At 37.8% G+C, this 22767-nt stretch overlaps 1 protein-coding gene across 1 annotated transcript in view; it reads left to right on the top strand.

Annotated features, from left to right (window-relative positions):
• The first annotated feature begins 6063 nt into the window (after positions 1 to 6063).
• Positions 6064 to 22767, top strand: part of cad (caudal type homeobox) — a 45676-nt gene continuing 28972 nt past the window's right edge. The window contains exon 1 of the mRNA XM_074109280.1: positions 6064 to 6513. Within this exon, the coding sequence (XP_073965381.1) occupies positions 6180 to 6513 (334 nt within the window). The 5' untranslated portion in view covers positions 6064 to 6179. The remainder of the gene's footprint in view (positions 6514 to 22767) is intronic.

Genomic DNA, 22767 nt, shown 5'->3' with positions numbered 1-22767 from the left:
TAACAGAGTCCAAGATGAGATGGGTATTAATACTCTTCAAACGTTCCTGGCGAGCAAATAGACGCTTCCTGGTCTCTAGTGCACTAGAAATGGCCTCTTGGAAAATAGAAGAACCCAAGAGGGTAAAGGTCTCGTGTAAAAAGCCCTTTGAGACCAGGAAGAAAGACCTTAAAGAAGTTAAAGAAGGAGAACAGGCGGGGTTAAATCTGTCCAATATTCGCCTTCAGTCCCTATACCTCTCAAGGGGGGGGGATAAGGAAAGCCAAGTCCTGCTTTACGACCTTAGGCTCCTTAGGTGCCATCATCTACGAGTAAATACCAAATATTAAGAGGTGATTTTCGAGACGACAGTGCTTCATGAATAGTAAGACTGAAGGTAAGCGGTCCAAGCTGATCTCCCTACTGCGCACCCACCTGCGAAAGAATTTGAGAATCGCCGTAGACAAGGTTAGAAGGAGAATGATAGACCTGGTGTAAAAAAGGTACAGGGTGGGAATGTATTTTTTCACTTCGCCCAACAGAACATCCCTCTCGCCAGTATTGGACGCGTTCTTGAGATCCTACTTCAAGACGACACAGTCTGGATTTCCGGGTTCCGTGACGAAAGTGCGTGTTGTGGATCGTGACCTCAGTGTTCCAAAACCCATCTGAAAATGAGCTGGTCGAATTCCGTCTAAGCCCACGGCTGACCCATTATGGAATGACCCTAGTGCTCGCACCACATCCTCCAAGTTTACCGGCAAGGCTTGAATGGACCGATCCGGCTCCCGAGGGAAATTTAACGTGCGGGACGCGGGAGGATGCTTCGAACACAAGCGTCTCAAGACCCGGAGGTGCTACCGAGTCATCAGGCGAACGGCCCCCCACACACCGGCCTCATATACTTTGGACTCTATAGTCTTAAGGACAGAATGCGACCTGGAGGAAGCCTGCCCGTTACTACTAAATTCAACCAAGTCCCATGTTCAAGTTTGGTCTCAGTTTGCGGCGTGTGGAGAATGTGGGCTTGCCAGTCTTCCTCGCATCAGCACATGGAGTTATTATAGTGGCCTTGTCTCTTAAAATTAAAATTTTCATGAAACCCATCGGGTTACCATTCCGTTTGTGCATGGTGCACTGGCGAGGTGGACGGCTCGACACCTAATAGCGTCGCTGCCTCGGGCTCCGCTGATATAACGAGTTTGGGATGACGTGGGGCTAGAGACGCTCTGGCACTTGTGGGTGGGTGTGCACTAGGGTGGATTTAGCCAGGCTGAAGTCGGTATCAAAAATCAAAGCGGGAGCGTGGTTATGGGCTTTGCTTGCTCCTTATTTGGAAATACTTCTGGACAACGACTCATTGTGGGTGGCAGTAGCTCTCCGCCTGGGCTGCGATGTTTGTGTGCCTCATAAATGCATCTGCGGCTCCATGGTGGAAGCAAATGGCCATCAGGCTTAAGATGATCGGTATAACAAATAACACATAATTTCAATATTATACTATAAGTATTTAGTAGTATATATGTAGATATAATTTAGTTTTCTTTATGAAATCGTTGGAGTTGCATTCTAACCTAACCTAGTTTTCAGGCAGTTTCGTTTCTTGATAGGGTCACAGTTCTAACCTAACCTACTTTTTGGCATAACACATTATTATTATAATAGTATTACGTATTCCAGATTATACCAATAATTCATTATACCCACTGAAAGTTATATCTACCAATAATATATCTAAAGTTGTTATACCTAGCCACCGGTACGCACCCTGGCCATTTCACGCGTTGAGTTCTTGTCGGTGTTCAGGAAAATTTCCGCGCTACTACGCTCTCTTTGACATACTGAAGAGGGCTTTAATATTCGCCAACATCCTCTGCGTTCTGGAGCCTCCTCTGTCGAACCGACAGCAAAAGACCAGATGGCTTAACTTTAGTGCCATGGCAGAACGGGAAGTGTTTGCTGTCGGACGTTACGTGCGTTAGTACTTTCGCCGCCTCGCACCTCAGCTGAATAGTCCGCGGCAATCCGCGGTGGATTTTGCGGTCAAAAAACGGCAGAATTATTCGGCACTATTATTTTTGTTCTCTTGCGTTTGAGGCGATTGTTTACATTCGGAAGTGGGACGTCGAATTACGGAAAGGGGTCTCACGCTCACGCCCGCGCGGATTCGTTCCCTGGTGCAAAGATTGTCTATCGCCATTAAACGTGGTAATGCGGCCAGTTTGATGGCTACCTTTGCGCCAGGGACAACTCGAGGGGCCTTCTGGACTAAACTTAAGCTATTTATGTAACATTAATAAAAAAAATTAAAACTCCTAACTCTAAATTTCAAATACTAAGGGCCGAACATCATCTTTATTCGATGCAAACAGAACCGTAGCGATAAAATTATAACTACAAAATTTTGAAATAGATTTACTATTGAGGTTGCCTGGGAGAGATCCCTTAAAGGGATAAGTCCGCCTTTGTACAAGTATCTCAAAGTTTGTCAATTGTGTTGTGTTTCTTTCTTTTGTACAATTAAGAGTTTACATACATACATACTATTTTCTTTTATCCTTTGGCAACATAAAAAGAACTTAAAGTTTTAAGGAATAATAATCATTATAATTTATAAATAAAGTTATAAATCTTAAGAAAATATGATGTTTCTATATACCAAACATCGAATTGCAATGATATTTTACTACGTATATATACTAAACGCTTTTTAATACACGATAAAGGTCAAGAGTAATGACTAATTTCACCAATCTATAATATTTCGTGAAGTTTTTTTGCTAATCCTGTTTGAATGTATGCTTTTGTATATGTTAAAATGGCTAAATGCCAAACGTATGTTTTAGTTTTTAAGAACAAATAGCTAAATTCTTATAAATGAATTCTTATCAATACAACCAAACGACTAAAGGTGTATAAAACTTCAACTCGGGGAGGGCATAATTACTGAAGTGACAAAGGTATTTTCTTTTTTTTTGCACAAAATACTAAACGTCCAAAATTTGCAAACTAGAAAAATGGCAAAAGACTGAACGACAGTAATCGAAAAAATGGCAAAAAGGTAACAGTACTAAAATGAAAATAATGAAAGTGATGCTGCATTAAGTAATTTGCTTCCCAAATTTAAGCGTTTTTTGAAAGACTAAAGCGCCAAAAAAAAGTTAAATTTTGCTCCAATCGCTTTGAAACCTAGACAGTTCGATGCAGAAAAATTCGCTGATTCTGGTGATATGCATAACTCATTTTAGCCCAAAGTGTCGCTTTAGTACTTTTGCCTGCCGAGCGACGATTATATATATTTTTATTTTTTTTCTATTAGGTACATAAGTATTTTCGTCTTTATTCACAAAAAAAATGACAAATAAGTGGTCAAATTCAGAACGCACCTACTGGAGGGAAAAGTTCACACCGTCTATATTACACCAATTCTAATAATAATTTTAACTTTAAGTAGGTTTAGCTACTTGCATAATGAAATGTAAAACCGGCCAAGAGCGTGTCGGACACGCCCGAAATATGGTTCCATAGCCATTACGAAAAAATCCATACTAATATTATAAATGCGAAAGTGTGTGTTGTATGTTTGTCCGTCTTTCACGCCGTAACGGAGCGACGGATCGACTTGATTTTTGGCATAGAGATAGTTTATGGGCCCGACAGTGACTTAGGCTACTTTTTTTTTGGAAAAATACACAGTGCCCGAGGAAACAGCGCGCGATAATACCACGCGGGCGGAGCCGCGGGCAAATGCTATTGAATGTCAAATTGAATGTTTTAATAAATTGCATTTTTTTAAAACAAAGCTATTTAAGTTAAATTTTTCTAAGGATTTCGTATTTTGTACGGAATATTCCTAGTTTAGGTATATTTTATACCTTAGGCTGTTATTTACTCTTAAACTAAGTACTAGTAATTCTCAAGAAAACAACCATCCTGAATTTTTTCAAATTTTTCTACCCACCGGTTTAGATTTTAGAGGGGGGGGGGGACGCTCGATTTTAACGAAAATTTGCACTTTAAAGTTGAATATTTTGCAAACAGATCACTGAATCGACAAATCGTAACCCCCTTATGGTTTTAAAAGACTTATCCAACGATACCTTTTTACATGGACTTAGAAATTCCCTCTTCTTTTATTTTATTTACCTAACTTAAAACAATTGTACATGCATTCATTTAGTGTTAGGTACTCGCCAAACTGTAACGTTTATTGGCGAGACAAGAACGCGAATGTATTTTGAGATAATTTCCATGGGACGAGAATTCTGCGATTTTGAAAAAGCCACTGGCATAAGCTAGCTAGCATAACCTGAAACTGATTTAAGTATAAGAGTGTTCAATTTATTTTCTTCCATCTGTACCTACTATTTTTCTCGCTGTCGTGAGGTGAAAAATTATGTGTTCCGCTCGGCTGTAAAGTTGTTTAGTATCTCATGCCTTTGAAACCCTCGACTACGCTCAGGATTCTTCTTTTGAACCACTGGCTTCGCTCGTGGTGCAATCCTAGAATCCGCTTGCTCGGGTTTCAATATAAGTACTCGTGCCAAACAAATAAGTACGAGTATTATATAGGTACCTTAGACTGCTATTTACTCTTAAACTACTAATAATTCTCAAGCAAACTTAACCGTTATAGTTTTCCTGGAAAGTTTGATAAACTTACTACCATCCTGAATTTTTTCAAATTTTTCCACTTACCGCTTTAGATTTTAGAGGGGGGGGGGGCTCGATTTTAATGAAAATTTGCACTTTAAAGTTGAATATTTCGCAAACAAATCACTGAATCGAAAAATCGTTTTAGCAACCCCTAAAGGTTTTAAAAGACCTATCCAACGATACCCCACACTATAGTGTTGGATGAGAAAAAAAAAACACTCCCACTTTACGTCTATCGTACACTACCTACGTACCCTGAAAAAAAAATTTTTTTTTTTGTACCATTTTGTCGGCATAGTTGACATTTATATATCCGTGCAAAATTACAGCTTTCTAGCATTGAAAGTCCCCGAGCAAAGCCGTGGACGGACGGACAGACAGATAGATAGACATGGCGAAACTATAAGGGTTCCGTTTTTGCCATTTTGGCTCCGGAACCCTAAAAACTAACGAAAGTATTAAAGTATCAACAGTGTAGCGTTGCCTAGCAACAAAGAGTGTATTATTTTGAATTTGACGTATGGCTGTCACAAAAGGTTACTGAACTGCTGTTGTGTCTGAATACTTTCGCTAGTCTTTTTTTTCCAGTATATTGCACCAATTTAAAATCAATTTATTTTTCGTATGGTAGTAGCTAATAAGTACTATTTGCAATTTATATGATTTTTTCATAGGTGTACCTTTAAAAAAACTTGTTGGAAAGAGCTGTCAAAAAATAAATTGACATTTTTTATTGTTATTTTTCACATATAAAATAGTATTTATTTATTTATTTTTTATACGACTGGATGGCAAACGAGCAAGTGGGTCTCCTGATTGTAAGAGATCACCACCGCCCATAGACACCTGCAACACCAGGGGGATTGAAGGTGCGTTGCCAACCTAGAAAAAATACCTACCTATAAAATTGTAGAGTATACTCCCACAAAAACTATGTAGCTGTGATTTTGTTTCAATGCTTTAGCTGCTATGGATTAGGAGAAAAACGAGTTTGAATAAAAAATGTTAAGAAAATACATTTTTTACATTATCTCTGTGACACTTCAAGATAGAGGGCTGAAAGTTGGGAGTGATTACTAGTTATGAGGCGACAAACAATTGACATTTACCAATTCAACTATTCCTCTCAGGGGCCACATGTCCTCCCTTAGCCTGCTAAACCCTTTCAATTAAATGTTTAGTAAAAATGATGTTTTCAATTAATCTCTCAGGTCAGTGCTAATCTAAGTTCATTACTGGGCACTGGCCGACTCCATTAACCCTGTGTTTCGGCCGCGTTCATTATTTATTTTTGTTGTAATTAGGCAAATGAAAATAGCAGGCAATGGGTTGCCGGGGCGGGTCGAGAAGTGGCCGGGGTCGCTATTGGTCGGGCCTGGCCCGCCCAGGCGCCCGAGCGCCCCTCCCGCCGCAAACCACCCGCTCGCCTGTTTCGCTTCACTCAGTCAGTCGATTGTTATCTGCCTCGTAGTGCTGGCATCGTGTGCCGCCCGTGCGGAGTGTAGTGACAGCAGTGTGTGCAATGCGCGGACGGTGATCGAAGCATGGTGAACTACGTCAACCCGCTCGCCATGTACCAAGGCAAGGGGCAGTATAGCGCGAGTGGTTGGTACGGCTGGCAGCCGCAGAACTTTGAGGAGCAGCAGTGGTGCGCGTGGAACGGGGCTCCGGGAGGAGAATGGGCGCCGGATCCTCATCACTTCCCGAAGAGGGAGCCGGGGGAGAGAGAGATCGGGGAGATGCCGTCCCCGGCCCGGGGTGACCTGGCCAGTCCAGGAGAGGGCTCGCCGGGGTCGCGGCCCTCCCAGCCGCCGGCGGCGCCGCGGTCGCCCTACGAGTGGATGAAAAAACCTAACTATCAAACACAAACAACTCCAGGTTTGTTTATTTTTATATTGTTTGAGGTGATTAAGTGTCGGAATCACTCGAGTTGTGTGGCTATTTATGTGTGGCGAGCCAAGTGGATATTTATCAACTTATAATTGCTTCACTTAAGTACCTACAAACCATTGGTTTTTAAAGGTAGGTACGCCAAATACCTTAACTTATAGAAACATCTTTTCGAGATTTAATGAGTAAACATGAATCAGAAGAAAAACTGTAAATCTTTTATCTATACAGGTTGTGAAACTTAATTAGATTTAAGAAATTATAATCTATCACATTCCCAGTTTAGTTATGTTTTGCTTTGGATAAGCACAACTATCCGCATTTAACGAATAACTACATTACAAACTGTTGGTTAAATAGATATTCGTGGAACTGACGATTTATTTAAGGATCGATTCTACGTGCCCGTATTGATCATAGTCCAGTGAAATTTTTATTATATCTAAATTACTTAAACTAAAAACGTTTCCTAGGCCAATTTAGTAAAGTGATTTCTTAATGAATTAGCCATAAGTAGGTACCCACTAGACGACAAGGTTTTCTTTCATACACATAAGTGTGAGTTGTAAACATTATCACCTTTATCTGCCTATATATTTTCATATCAATATTTAAGATACAAAATAATAAAATAAAAACAAATAAACCTTTCAGCAATTTTATATAAATAAATGCTAAAATAACTATTGAAATACCTAACAAAGATCTAATAAACACTGCAGTGTACAGAACCAAGTTTGGGAAAGAAAAGGGCATAGCCACAAAGCAAAAACTTTTATCCCACAGACTAAACTAACGGCTATGAACATTAGGTAGGTACTTTATTATTCTAACCTAATTATAAATAACAGGTTATTACGGACAATCTTTAATTGTAAATTTGGCATCTGCTTACGGCCTAACCATAAGGCTACCACGCCATATTTCTTGGAAGGAATCATGCTCCAACCTTATTACATTACCTAAGGTTAGAAAGATATAATAGGTTAAGAAGAATAAGCCTGGTTGGTCGAAATGTAGAATGTGTAAAGGGATAGTACATTACTGCCGGGAAAAAGCAATTCGTGGATGAGTAGAGTAGTACGAATCCACGTATTGCCATTTCCGCTGAGGCATATACAATAAAAAATCAAAATCAAAATCAAAATCATTTATTCAGTAAATAGGCCGCAATGGGCACTTTTACACGTCATTTTTTAAAACTACCAGCGCTTTCGGAAAGACCATCATTGCCAAGAAGAATGCGCCGCAAGAAACTTGGCAGAAAGTCATTTTTTCAACATAAAATAATTACAAATAAAATACTTAAAAACTACAGTATACAATGAAATAAAAGAAAATACAAATAATAATAATAATAATACAGGGTGTATGGGTCCCTTAGTACAAAACTAAACTCTAACTATAATCTACGTTCAGTGGAAGTGTAGACTGCTTCCACCGTCATAAATTTAAAAAAAAAAAAATATATAATAATAATTAATTCTGAAATTTACATTTCAGGTCAAGTAACCATTAAACTTTTGATTCCGAAGGCAAGCTCACGTCTGCCGCCCCCAAAGTTAGCTCACACGAACTCATGTCATGCTCTGAAAGCAGAGCGGTACCGAGTGCATGGTATTGCTTCCGTTCCCATAAGCTCTTATGGGATCGTCTTTGGAGCTTCGACGTCGCGGGCCTGTGACTAGAAATTAAACTAAAAATATACACGTTTAAAATCCATAAGCTTAACAATATACAGCCTTAAATATAGCAAGGGATGTATAAAGTCCCTGAGTTAATAATAAAATTACTATATAGCAAGGGGATGTAGAAAGTCCTGAGTTAACAATAAATAAAATTCCTAATCTAAATAATTCAGAGATGTATATAGTCTCTGAATGTCAAGTAAACTAATTTAATTAACCAAATTATACAATCTTCAGAGGTGTAAAAAGCCTCCAATGTCAAAAACTTAAAATAATTATTAAAATAAAGAAATGGAGATGTATAAGGTCTCCAAATGTCAAACCAATAAATATTTTTTCTCAAAATGACCGTAAAAGTTGACATTATTCTTTACATATCAGAAGGTGAAGTGCATAGTTTATGTCAGCGAAAAATTAAAAAGTTAAAATGATTGCAGGCGCGCTAGCTCGACAATAATGAATTAGCGCGCCTGCAATCAGTCACTTTTTTTTTTAAAGTTAAAAAGGCCATGGAAATGTTGGCACAAGTCGTATACAGCCAAGTGTAATGGCTGTATCAGATATTTTGTTGGAACTCCGGACTTTTTCTATTGGTCTAAAATAGCTTGTGGTGTTTCGGTGGAAAAATACACCTGCAGTTTATTTTTAATGAAAAAAGGCGGGAAAGCATAAGAAAAATATTGGAATAAAATTAAATTTTATAATATATTTTGAGAAAATGTTTGTTCTATTTCAGAATTATTCACCATTTTTGAGAAAAAGCTTTATATTAGTCTCGGCTGGAATAGCAATTGCTGGCTTCGTATTAGTTAACGGACTCGCAAGCTCGTCCGTTTAATACTCATACTCAGCCAGCAATTGCCTACTTCCAGGCCACGACAATAATCTACTATTAAATTAAATTCTGCAACGTGGACAACGGCAACAGAACCAGAATACCTAGTTCTTTTCTCCAATAATGCGAGAAAATAAAGCAAAATTGTTAGAATATTATTGAATTAAATGCAAGGGCACGGTTTTAGATTTTTTTGCCCTTATAAGTATCTCGCGATACTTCTTTTTAGGGTTCCGGAGCCAAAATGGCCAAAACGGAACCCTTATAGATTCGCCATGTCTGTCTGTCTGTCCGTCTGCGGCTTTGCTCAGGGACTATCAATGCTAGAAAGCTGTTATTTTGCACGGATATATACATAAACTATGCCGATAAAATAGTACAACAAAAAATTAGAAAACAATTTTTTTAGGGTACCTCCCATAGACGTAAAGTGGGGGTGTTTTTTTTTCTCATTCAACCCTATAGTGTGGGGTATCGTTGAATAGGTATGGATCGTTGGATTAAAATCATTAGGGGTTTTCTAAGACGATTTTTCGATTCAGTGATTTGTTTGCGAAATATTGAACTTAGTGCAAATTTTCATTAAAATAGGGCGTCCCCCTAAAAACTATAACGTCTAAGTTTGCTTGAGAATTATTAGTAGATTAAGAGTAAATAGCAGCCTAAGGTATAAAATATACCTAAACTTGGAAGATTCCGTACAAAATACGAAATCATTAGAAAAATATTACTTAATTTTTCGTATTGGCTACGGTACCCTATTTTGGTCGTGTCCGACACCCTCTTGGCCGGTTGTTTATTTTTGAAGTACATGGCACGGCTCATTTCACTAGAAATAATAATGTAATTGAAAAAACAAATGTATTATATCAATAAAAAATATTACGTTAAATGTAAACGAACATTGTATTAATAAATTACGGTTTAAAGTGCTATTGAACGCTTTTTAGTTATTTCATAAATTGTGCTTGATTGAACTCGAAATATAAAAAAAAAAACAGTTACACTGTTCGGGTCGCATATAATTAAAACCAGGAAATAAAATATTTTTAATAGAATGCGCTACTAACGCCATCTAGCGGCTAGAGCTAATAACGTCTGCACCGTGACAATTATTAGACATCAGTTGAATCAAAAAAACCCGGCCAAGAGCGTATCGGACACGCCCAAGATAGGGCTCCGTAGCCATTACGAAAAAATCAAGCAATATTTTTCTAAGGATTTCGTATTTTGTATAGAATCTGCCAAGTTGAGTAAGGTAGGTACATTGTATTGTATTATAACAAACTTAGGCTGCTATTTGTTATAATAATAATAATAAAAAAAGAATTATTTTTTAATAATTCTCTAGCAAATTTAGCCATTATAGTTATAGAAACGGACGCTCGATTTTAATGAAAATTTCAACTTAAAAGTTGAATGTTTCGCAAACAAATAACTGAATCGAAAAATCATTTTGGCAAACCCCCAATGGTTTTATCCAACGATACCTCACACTTAAGGGTTAGTCGAGAAAAAAAAAACCCCCCCTATAAATTCTACACTAAAAAAAAATTTCCTACCATTTTGTCTGCGTATTTATTTATTCGTGCAAAATTACAGCTTACTTACATTCATAGTCTCTGACCAAAGCCGCGGACGGACAGATAGGCAGACATGGCGAAACCGTAAGGGTTGCGTTTTCCCACTTTGGCTACGGAGTTCAAAAAAAAACACTAATTGACAATCTATCTCAATATAATGATGAAGTTCCACTTGCAACCTTAGTTACAAAGTTAAAGCTTGTACCAGTTGCCCGCAATTTCGCTTGCGTCCCGTGAGCTCTTCATTTAATTGTATTATAACTGATATAACGCAGCCTATGTTACGTAATGCTTTTCTTTTTTTCGTCTTCTTCCGGTGCCCTCTCCTATCGGAGGTCGGCGATAATTAGGGCTATCTTAACCTTAGAGGCTGCCGCTCAAAAGAGGGATCTGGTACTCATTCCGAACCAGTCTCTAAGGTTTCTTGTTGTACAGCCATAATGATTAGGTATCCTGGGAACTGATTATGCGGTGGATTTCCCTTTGCCTTCCGCATCGGTGTTTGCCGTGGCAATAGTGACTCAAGACTGTTCCGATGCACATGATGTCCACTCTACAAGCCTACTGTCCACGCAGCTGCCCGCAGACAGGGAAACTGTTTATTTACTGGCGGCACATACTCGCCATATTGCAATGCAGTCGTAAGATATCTGTAGTATTTTGTAAGGAAGCCCTTTCCAAGAGACCCCCCACTACATCCTGATGGCCTTTGCCGCTGCTTGGTCGGGGACTGCTTATCCAGATAAGACAGTATAGCTTTTTAACTGTATTTTTTTAAATCGGTCTACTAATTCCAGTCCCAAGTCCAAGTCCTAAGTCTATAACTGGAGTAAAGTAATTCAGATTATTTAAGTACTTGATTACCGCGGAATCATGATTACAGTAGTGGTTTACAATACCGATTCCAAAGGAATGGGCTACATATGTAATCATAGTGTCATAGTTCAGTTTTAAAGTAATTTTGATTATCTAAGTAATCGATTACTGAGGAATCACAATTACTGGAATGTAATCGTGTCATTAATTCCAAAAGTCATTGATTATGTCCAACTGATCTCGATACACATTAGCGGGGAGCGGAGAAGCCGTCTTCCCTCTAACATTACGCGACCGGTGATATGAATTTTTGATTTTTGACATTATCAAAGACAATTTTAATTGACATACGCTTGGTGTAACGCTCGAATGGATTTGGAGAAATTAACGTCCTGGCTACAAGAAGCCACTATTGATCAAGGCGATTGTAATCTATGGATTACTAAAAGGCGTAAAAGGGTGACTGCATCAGGATTTGGCAAAATTTGCAAAATGAGGCCAACTTCATTCGCCACAAGTGCGATTAAAGAATTGTTGTATTCAACATTCAAAGGAATCAAAGCCACAAATTATGGTTAAAAACAGTAAGGAGCGAGCCATTGAATTTGCAAGTTTACTAGGTATTGAAATTAAAAGATGTGCTGTGTTTGTTGACCCTGTTGACGGGTACCTGGCAGCCAGTCCTGATGGAGTTATTGGAACAGATGGCCTTGTCTAAGTCAAGAGGCCTTCTGATTTAACTCCTCAGGACGCTATACAAAAAGGAGATTTTTGTATGTTTTCGGATAGTGGTGATATTATGTTGAAGAGAAATCACAACTATTATTACGCAAGTCCAGGGTCAACTACACATAACACACACACCGTGTTATTTTTGATATCCTATAACTTTAAAGGGACAACCCATAGGTCAAATTGAGTTAATTTCTCTAAGACGCTAGTGGTCTAACTGTTACTGTTTAAAAGATAATCAAGAGTTAAGATAATTATTTATTAGCAGAAAAACAGCTTATGGGTTCTTAATTTATGATGTTTTTTCAAAGTCCATAACTAATCCGTTTTTAATTCACACATATTTAGCAAAAGAAAGTCAAACATGTTGATTTTTTTGATGTCACTGATGTGTTAATGTCACTTGTCAAGTTTATTTTACAATTTAACTATTAGCAATGACTGTGAAGTTATATGCATGAAAAAAAAACGTTTGACGAAAAAGTTAACTATTAGGTAGTTCATATCAATGAACTGGACCGTCTGCCGAAGTTAACGGATGCCAAAAAAAAGCACGGTGTATATTATACATATTATATTATATACACAATGGTATGCATTACTGATGTGGAGGAATTTCGTTGTTTTAAAATGGAAGTTACAGCAAAATTAGAAATAATTAAACTTCGCCAGGGAAAATTTCCATTATGCCAATAACGGTAAATAAATAAAGGCTTAAGCGTAAAAAGTAACGGACAGAATGAGGGATGGACTGACCGACCGACCGACCCAACTCCCGCCCAATTCTTATGTTGACTTGATAACTACCAGATCACTTATCTGGAAGTAATCAAGTCAACAATTCCAGTAATTTGGAATCAACATTGATTCCCAATTACTAGTAATTACAATATTTGTCTAGATGATTACGGATTCCTAATTATGTAATGGTAATTCACCGTTTCAAGAGCCAAGACCGGCCAAGAGCGGATCGGGCACGCCCAAAAAAGGGTTCCGTAGCCATTACGAAATAATCAAGTAGGTACTTAATAGTTTTCTAAGGATTTCGTATTGTGTACGGAATCTTCCAAGTTTAGGTATATTTTTACCTTCGGCTGCTAGTTACTCATAAACTACTTAACCTACTACTCATTTTCAAGCAATCTTAGCCGTTATCATTTTCCTTGTAAATTTGAAATATTTAATACCATACTGAATTTTTTCCACCCAACGGTTTAGATTTTAGAGGGTTAGACGCTCGATTTTGATGAAAATTTGCTCTTTTAAAGTTGAATATTTCGCAAACAGATCACTGAATCGAAATATTGTCCTGGCAAACCCCCAAATACCTTTTCAACGATACCCCGCACTACTTATAGGATTAGTTGAGAAAAAAAAAATCACCCGCAATTTACGTCTATGGGAAAAATATGTTTGATGAAATGAAATGTTTTCTTTACCACTGCGGCGTGACAGATATGTATATTTTATTGATTACAATTACCTTGAAATTTCTTTACAATTAAGCATCTTGCGAGTGTTGCGAGCATCATAGCTCTGAAATACAACTACTTAGAGCCGGCAGACCAACTCCTTTCAGCGGCGGAGATGTCATACTTGGAATTTGTTCCAAAACTGATGGGCTACTACGAAACTCGCAAATCGAATTTCGTATCGCACCTTCCCTTTCACTCGCGTATTAAATGACATAAGCGTCAGCGGGACGCACGACACGAACTTCGAGTTTCGAGTTTCGTAGTAGCCCTGCTGACCATTTCTCTTATCGTTTTTTTTCTCGAAACAATAAAGCGACTTGCGCGCGTCATAGCACCGAAATACAACCATTGAGAGCAGGCAGACCGATTCGTTTCACATGAGGAGACGCTATACTTCGAATATGTAGGTACTAAAACTGACCATTTCTATTATCGTTTTTTTTTCACAACAATGAAGCCTCTTTTATGCGCTATATTGTATCTCAAAGTTGCAACTATTGAGAGCAGGCAGACCAAAACTATTCACATCAACGGGCCTCTCTACAACCCATAAAAATAAATCTAACCGTAATCCGTGATCTTTCCGAAAAATAATGTCACCTCTTACACTATTAATGACAGTCAATAAACTACAGTCAGCAAAACGAATTAAAACTAATTGTATCTATCTGATATTAACACGCAAGATAAAGGTAACCATCTCAGGAAAAGAATGCTTAAAACCCGTAGGACAGTAAATTTTTGAAAATATGGCAATAAAAGCTTTATCTCTTTCCAATAGAGCACTAAACAAAAGGAAACTGGTCGGTAATCTTCAGTCAACATGGAACCTTCACACAAAAGTCACCTTTGCTTTCAAATATTTGTGTGGTGCGGAACTCGAATCATGGACCCTTGCTTAACAAGCAAATACCACAGACTAACAAATAAATTAAACATTTGATATTGGTTCTTTAAACAAAATTGAATTTAACTCTCACAGTATGAGTAATGAAAGAGGTATTCTCCTCTTTAAACAAATAGGTACGAGTATTTCACTATGAATGTTGTTCACATGTCATTTTGTTGTTAAATAGTTTATCCAGATGTTCGTAGTACCTAATTCATTTTTAGGGTTCGCGTAGTCAACTAGGAACCCTTATAGTTTCGCCATGTCTGCCTGTCTGTCTGTCCGTCCGCGGCTAAGCTCAGAGACCGTTAGTACTAAAAAGCTGTAATTTGACATGAATATACATATCAGTCACGCCCACAAAGTGGTAAATTAAAAAAACTAAAAAAAAATTTTTTTCTTGGCTAATCCTTTAGTGTGGGGTATCGATAGATAGGTCTTTTAAAACCATTGGGTTTGTTAAGACGATTTGTGTTCAGTGATCTGTTTGCGAAATATTCAACTTTAAAGTGAAAATTTACATTAAAATCGAGCGTCCCCCCCCTCTATTGTTGGTGAATAAATTTGAAAAATTCAAAATGTTAGTAAATATATCAAATTTACAAGGAAAATTATAGCGGCTAAGATTGCTTGAGATTTATCAGTAAAGAGTAAATACCAGCCTAAGGTATAAAATATACCTAAACTTGGAAGATTCCGTACACAATACGAAATCCTTAGAAAAATATTATCAGATTTTTTCGTAATGGCTACGGAACCCTATCCTGGGCGTGTCCGTCACACTCTTGGCCGACTTTTTCGTCGCTTATATCATGTATGCCTGTATCGCTTTATTTGCTTATATTGGACGATTTCAAATCCAAAATGTAAAAGCAACTGTCTGTCTGTTTGTCTGTTACCTCTTTACGCTAAATGATAAAGAAGATACTTCGAGACTCTAGGAAGGATATAGCAAAGTTTTTATCCCGTAAAGATGCATAATTCCTGCGAGCCAAAGCAAAATGGCGGACAACAGCTATGTATGTTGTTTTATTGATAAAGATAGAGTCGGATGCGCTCGAAGAACCTAATGCAAGCTCGACTTGACTTTCCTACTTTTTATTACCTCAAGAAATTATAGTGCCACTATACAGCAGTGTTCCTATTCGTGTGTTCTGGCGTGAAGAGTGAGGTAGCGGTGTAAATTATAATATAATAAAATAATAAAGAATAAATAATATTTTTTATAACTCAATCTATGTTAAATTCCTGCTAATTTATGTGATGGATGTATATATGATGCCGGTTCTGTTTATATTGTTTGATTAAACAGATAGGTACAGCATCAGCGAGAACTATCACATAAAATTAGGAACTTAATAGAAAGTGGTGAAAAAAAAAATGTCTCAAACTACTTTTTGGGCACTAAAGTTATGTGTAGCGCCAGGTACCTACCTACTAGAAATAGAAATGGATAAAAATATTGTTTTGCATTCAACAAAAATTGTGGCTTAATTATTATGGATGTATAGCTATATTATACCGGGTGTGGCCTGTAATACGAGCAAATAATTAAAACATAGATCATACTCGTCAAACTGAACATCATTAGTTCAGCGACTTTTAAAAGTAATTAGTTTTTTTTTATTACACTTATGTTTATTCGAAGAAGCAGTGTAAAGCTAAATGCTTGATGTTTATAGCGTGACAGATGACGTCAGTTGTGTTCTAGAATGGCGTTCATTGAAAGCAGTATTTAATTTCTATGAAAACCGGCCAAGAGCGTGTCAGACACGCCCGAAATAGGGTCCCGTAGCCATTACGAAAAAATAAGTGATATTTTTCACATCACACAATCGAAAAATTTGTTTTAGCAACCCCCTAATGGTTTTAAAGGCCTATCCAACGATACCCCACACTACAAGGTTAGATGAGAATAAAAAAATCACCCCCACTTTACGTCTATGGGAGGTACCTACTCTAAAAAAAATTTTATAGCTTTTTTAATTTACCACTTTGTCGTCGTGACTGATATATGTATATTCATGCCAAATTACAGCTTTCTATTACTAACGGTCTCTGAGCTTTGAGTAGATACAGCGGAAACGTCGACGACATCATTCCATTCCGTTGAATAATATTTCAACGATTGAGCTTCCCATCTCGGGCCCTCAAATTGGCTTGTTTTCGCCCTGCCCAGGCAATTTTGTCAAGCCGCGGCAATTATCACTGAGTATAACATTAGACGTTATTTTGCGTTTACTGAAACGGTTCCATGTTAACGCGTGCCCTGGGAACGAGGTCGGAGTGTGCAATTAATCCCGGGAAACGGGGACCGGGACTTGGGGCTCCCGGCGACAATCACGGACAACGGCGCCCCCGGGACTCGGAACAAGTTAAATCTTTGCCAACCGAGTTCACTAGCCGCCATGTAATTGCACTTTATTTCAAGTTAGTGCAACTCGATGCGACAGTCAATAAAACTTGTTCGGATGCTTTCTCGTGGAATTTAGGCGACAGAGACATTGTTGCCTAGAGCTTCTATCCAACTTGTATATAACTTTTTTAGATTTGAATTGCTGGAATGGAATGAGATGGCAAGTCTTAACATTTATTCGGGTAAACATTTCTTTAACAGACTTTTTACTAGGCTGATGCTTTAGTAAGTGTGGGTAACAGTTTCAAAATGTTCAAAAGTCTTAGCTGGTTCTATACATAGACTTGAGGAGTCTTGAACTGTCGACAAGCAAGAAAAAGCCTGAATATAGGCAACAGATAGTATTATAGTAAAAAAAATTAAAAAAAACACACTAAAAACATCTAAAGAAAAGGAAAGACTTTGGTCCTTTAGGCGACTCAGCCCAAAAACAAATTAAAGTAAAAAGTTTTTCTGCACTTGGCAAGTGCAATGTAAAATTTTATCCGGTATACCTACCTACCTACCTATCATTTTATTCATCAAGGTTAACCTATTGAATAGGTAAAACATAAAATAGGGGTTTCCCGATTCTTAGGTCTCTAAAGGGCGATTCTAAAAAGAGTACTTACACCTACACTACACTACATTTAACTCGTCGCTATTGCAACATAATGTGGTATTAAACTCTACAGTTTACCCAAGATACCTATTTGATCTCCGTATCCGCATTTTATTCTTTCTTACCTTACCGCCCCGTAGAATCCTCCTGCTGTTATCTTCGCATGTTTGCACAACCCCGAGAAATAAATCTCCATTTTGTCGACATTCACCAATCGTCGCGACGGGAGACCTGTCTACATTTCATGCTTACTGAGATAAATTGTTCTCACTACGTCTTTAAAGCTCCTGTCATGTCAAGTATGAATAGGCAGGAGAGTGTTGAAAGCTTTTACTTATAGCGCGACTGCGGTTGGCTCCTTGGGGAGCGGGCAAAAAATGAGAAGAAACAGTAGGAGGATTATTGTTTATTATTGTTTAGCCCGTCACTAATCGGGGACGTCTTGTTTTGTGAATCGCCTCTTTTTTCCAATAGGACGCTCTACGTATTGAATGGTGAATGATCGTTACTTGTCATCATTCGTTATTGTTATTAGTGTCAGTTTATTATCACAACATGAGACCTCATTGTACGCACTTATTGAGGCGCGCGGACGCAGCGCAGATGCTATAAATGATTGTTGCTAAAAGTATATTGATTAGATAATTCTGATCATGCATCTAAGTCTAGAAGTTCCAAAGTGTGATTTATTACTGTTCACGTGCATGAACGTAATTTCTTTCTCAAATTTAATGTAGAGATGACGCAATGACTCATCCTACTTTCCCTACTTATATTATAAATGCGAAAGTTTGTGTGTGTGTGTGTGTGTGTGTGTGTGTGTGTGTGTGTGTGTGTGTGTGTGTGTGTGTGTGTGTGTGTGTGTATGTTTGTTATTCCTTCACGCTAAAACGGCTGGACGCATTTGGATGAAATTTGGTACGTAGATAGCTGGACGTCTGGAATAACACATAGGCTACTTTTATCCCGGTATTCCCATGGGATATAGGGATAAAATCTCGAAATAATAATCGTTGGGCCAGATCGAATAGTTAATGCGTGCGAAGCCGCGGGTAAACTCTATTTGCGAATAAAACTCGCAGATAATTACTTTTTTTTTACGCTCTGCATGACGGTTCGCCAACCCTGGTCAGCAGGCTACCAAGGCATTTGAATTTGCGCGTCAACGCGTTGATCGGCCAGTTTTTCTTCTTTCTGTTTAGGGAGATAGATGGCACCAGTTATGAACAGGAACGCTTTGTAGTTTTAGTACCTACTTAGATACCTCAAAAAGTAGTAGCTCAGTACCATCTTAGACTTTAAAAATATTGCCCACCTAAAATATCATCAATTGACCAGCCTTGCTTTAGATTTAGACATATGAATTTGAGATGGTTTCCTCGATATAACTCAGTATTTCAATAATTGACTCTATGGATCAAAGAGGTGCACTAAGAACATAGTTTTGTAAAGTCTCAGTGGGTAAAGACTGATATAAGTACATATGTATATGGTAGATATATTTCTTGACGGTCACAGAAATGCACTTAAAAGAGATTTTTTGTAATATTAAAATATCTTTGTCTATATCTTTGTTTGTTTTCACGCGTAATTTACTAGGCTGATGTCGATAAAAAGGACATACTCTACTTTTATGCTGGAAATTATTTTTTCACGCGAAAAACTAATTCAACGCGGACGAAGATGCGGGCTGAAAGCTATTTTAACATATTTGGTGGTAAAGATTTTGGTACTATATTTTATAACGAGTTCTAACCCACTGCTGAACTCCAAAGGCGTGGGAATTTTGAAAATTATTTCTTAGCGCACCTCTATGTTCCTTATGGAATGTCTGTCAAGTTTAAAGTCTCGAGCTCCAGTGACTTATTTATTTGGTGGTCCAATAAACAGGGTTTTATAATATATAATGTGTAGTAAAATGGCGCCGACTCGCGGGGCTTTAAGTAGACGTAAGCAGCGTATAAAGTTTGCGTGCGCCTCTTTACGATCCGCCCAACGCCCCAGGGGCACGCGGGATGGCTTTGACTCGCGAGCTGCTCTTTAAATAGGGGGGTTATGTGTATCGCAATCGGAATGCCTTTTTGAAAAGCCTTTTTGGTATTTCTTTACCGTGGTGATTACATATTTTTGTGATACTAAAATTATAAACGCGAGAGTTTGTTGCGTTTGTGATTCCTTCACACTTGAACGGATTTAGGTTTTTAATTCCAACAAAGCATGCAAGTAAAAACGTGCAAAGTGTTGAGAATGTGAGATCATTTACCTATAAAAAGAATCGAAATCTCATAAAAAACCAAGCCTACCTAAGAGGTACGTAGTTAGATAGAGGAAAAAAGAGTAATTTTGACAAAGTTTTGACCTTCTGCGGAATCCCGTATGAATTGTGCTTAAAAGTTTATTCAAAAAATTGCTAATAATTACTAATAAGTACATTTAGCTTATCAAATGGGAAGAATTTCAGCCCTCAATTAATCCTAAGTACCTACTGCAAGACAGGTTTGTCAAATCGCATCGAAATGATTCGTAGAAAAGATATTAGGTATACGGTAGTACGGCAGTTTGTCTTGCGCTCGACTGGGCGGGACATTGCCGTAGGTACCTACCGTGCAAATGTATTTATAAGTCATCGATTAGAAGTGAAGGCACATGACTTTAACGAATAAAATTGACTTGGACACCAGTATTCCATAGAATGGTTAGGTAATCTTTCAGACTATTCTTAGTATAAACATAATAATACCTAATTGAACTAAGTGAAATCAAATAAGAACAAATTAAATTGAATCAAATATTAGCTCTACATTCAATAATTCCAAATTCCTATCCATTAAATGGAATACTTACTACAACTTAAATTAAACTAAAAAAAATATCAATTTAAATTAAATCAAATCAAATCCCCGGGGGCTACTACTAAATTCGAAAATCGAAGTTGGTATCGTACCGTCGTCCCTCTCACCCTAGTAAGTATTAAATAATATTAGCTTCAGCGGGACGGCGAGATACGAAGTTGGAATTTTACACTTCGTCTTCGTAGTATAGGGCGTGAGGGTACGTGGGGCTTTCTAGTATGGGCATTAATTACTAACAACCATACGAGTTTCCACATTTGCCGGGTGCTCGTTACGGGAGCATGAGACTGGCCACACCTGTACCATGAGTTTACAGTGACCGTACTCGATAGCGACGGCGTAAATTATTTGTATGGAGAATTGTACAGCGCCTCTACAAATAATTTATGCCGTCGCTATCGAGTACGGTCACGGTAAACTCATGGTAGTGGTACAGGATGGGATTCTCTTCAGACACCGTTTCATGCAAGCTCGGTTCTTCCTGCCCTCTCATAAAGGATGACAATTATATTTTTTCACTTCTTATGCTCTTAAAAGGTTACTTTAGTCTCTGCATATCGGGACTAAAGCTCTTCATTAATCTTTAGGGATTAAAGTATGTTTATAAATTTACGTTGGTAACCCCTAACTTAACAGCCAGTCACGATTATCGCCATTTTCAGTCATTGTCTATAGTGTAGTCCTCAGAACAATAACTAATATTGTTCTGAGGTGTAGTCAATTTTTAGGGCATGGAAATAACCTCAAAATGACAACTGTGCAAAATTATTTAAAAATCACAATTTTAATTCCGTGAAACACAATTACTTAATGATTACGAATATGAATCTGTTCAATTATAATAAGGATGAATATATTTTATTGTACATAGTAAGTATAATTATTAGTTTGAAAATAGTTTTTAACTGTTGCACTTAAGCACTTAATTGCCTTAATTAAAGCGTCACGTTTTTTGTAAGTATCTACTTCATTTTTGAACAGATCTGATGTCCATAACTGGTATTGAGCGTACGTTTTTAAAAAAGTAATAGTTAATTTTCAACAGAACGTGTTTATTTTCCTCGAATGCAAAGTTAAAAGTAGAGTATTAACGCGTGACAAAACAACCATAATGATACTCGAACTATAGCCAGCCTCGTTCTGCTCGGGTGGCTAAACATCTCATGTCATTATGGCATCTTTTAGTCCCTTGTTGATCAATCTATTATTACTAGCCGTTACCTGCGACTCCGCCCGCGTAGAATCCGTTTATCGCTATCCCGTAGGGACTGATCAATTTTCCGGGATAGAAACTATCCTATTGTCCTTCCCCGGACGCAAACTATCTGTATACCGAATTTCATCTAATCGTTTCTGCGGTTTAGACGTGATGTAGTAAAAAGCAAGCCAACATACAAACTAGCAAATTAGTGGGTTTAATGGAATGAATAAGTATTTAAAATGACTTCAACTGACGTTGTAAACGTGTGCAATTTTGAATAAATACCACGCACCTTCAGTAATCAGCGAGTACTAAACTAAGAATTTCCTTTCCAGATAACGTTTCAGTGCCTATGTAGTACTAAAGTGATGTATGTAGTTAATGACATTATTCATAATGCTAGAATAAATCGTGACTAAATATATTCCAAACTGCTTAGGAATGTTTTCTAACAGCTTTTTCAGTATCCGAAATAAGCTTGTCTCATCTAATTTTACGTGGTTCGGTATAGGTATACTGCTGGCCCTATACCTACAACGAACTGCAAAATTCAACTTCGTATCTTGTCGTCCGCTGAAGCGTATATTATTTAATACGAGAGTGAGAGAGACGGTACGATACGAATCTCAATTCCGAATTTCGTAGTAGCCCCAGTATTGGTTAGAGCAAGAGGAGCTGTCGCTCTAGGCGCCACTAAGAACGCCATCAAACCCAAGAAATGCATTATTTTAGAAAATAATTACGACTTCACTTGCGCATGATTCAGTTTTTCTCGTTTCCTAACGCTTCACAATTTAAGCTTCGAAAAAGAAAAAAATGTAAGTAATATGAAAATCTATAGTAGATACCCTTTTTAGAGAGGCTGGGAAGTAAGCAATAGATGACGAGTTAGTTCGAAAGCCGACCCGAAGTGAAGGCCTTCGATAATACGAGTTCATCTATTGCGCTTTTGGCCGAGACTAAACATTGTGCTTTTCACGGTACTGCGAGGAAATAAAGAACATTTATCACAAAACAAACAATAACAATCCAGACTGCGTTGCTCCCGCAATTTTTATATTGTTACGTCATTAGTTTTTTTTAAACGAGTCCGTTCTTAGTGGCCAGTACCAAAACCAGACTGCGTTGCTCCCGCCATTTTTTCTATTGTTACG

The sequence above is a fragment of the Choristoneura fumiferana genome, chromosome 2 (genome assembly GCF_025370935.1).
Source record: "Choristoneura fumiferana chromosome 2, NRCan_CFum_1, whole genome shotgun sequence".
NCBI classification, from domain to species: domain Eukaryota; kingdom Metazoa; phylum Arthropoda; class Insecta; order Lepidoptera; family Tortricidae; genus Choristoneura; species Choristoneura fumiferana.
Note: the sequence above shows the minus strand (reverse complement) of the source record. Positions and strands in the feature narration are given on the sequence as shown.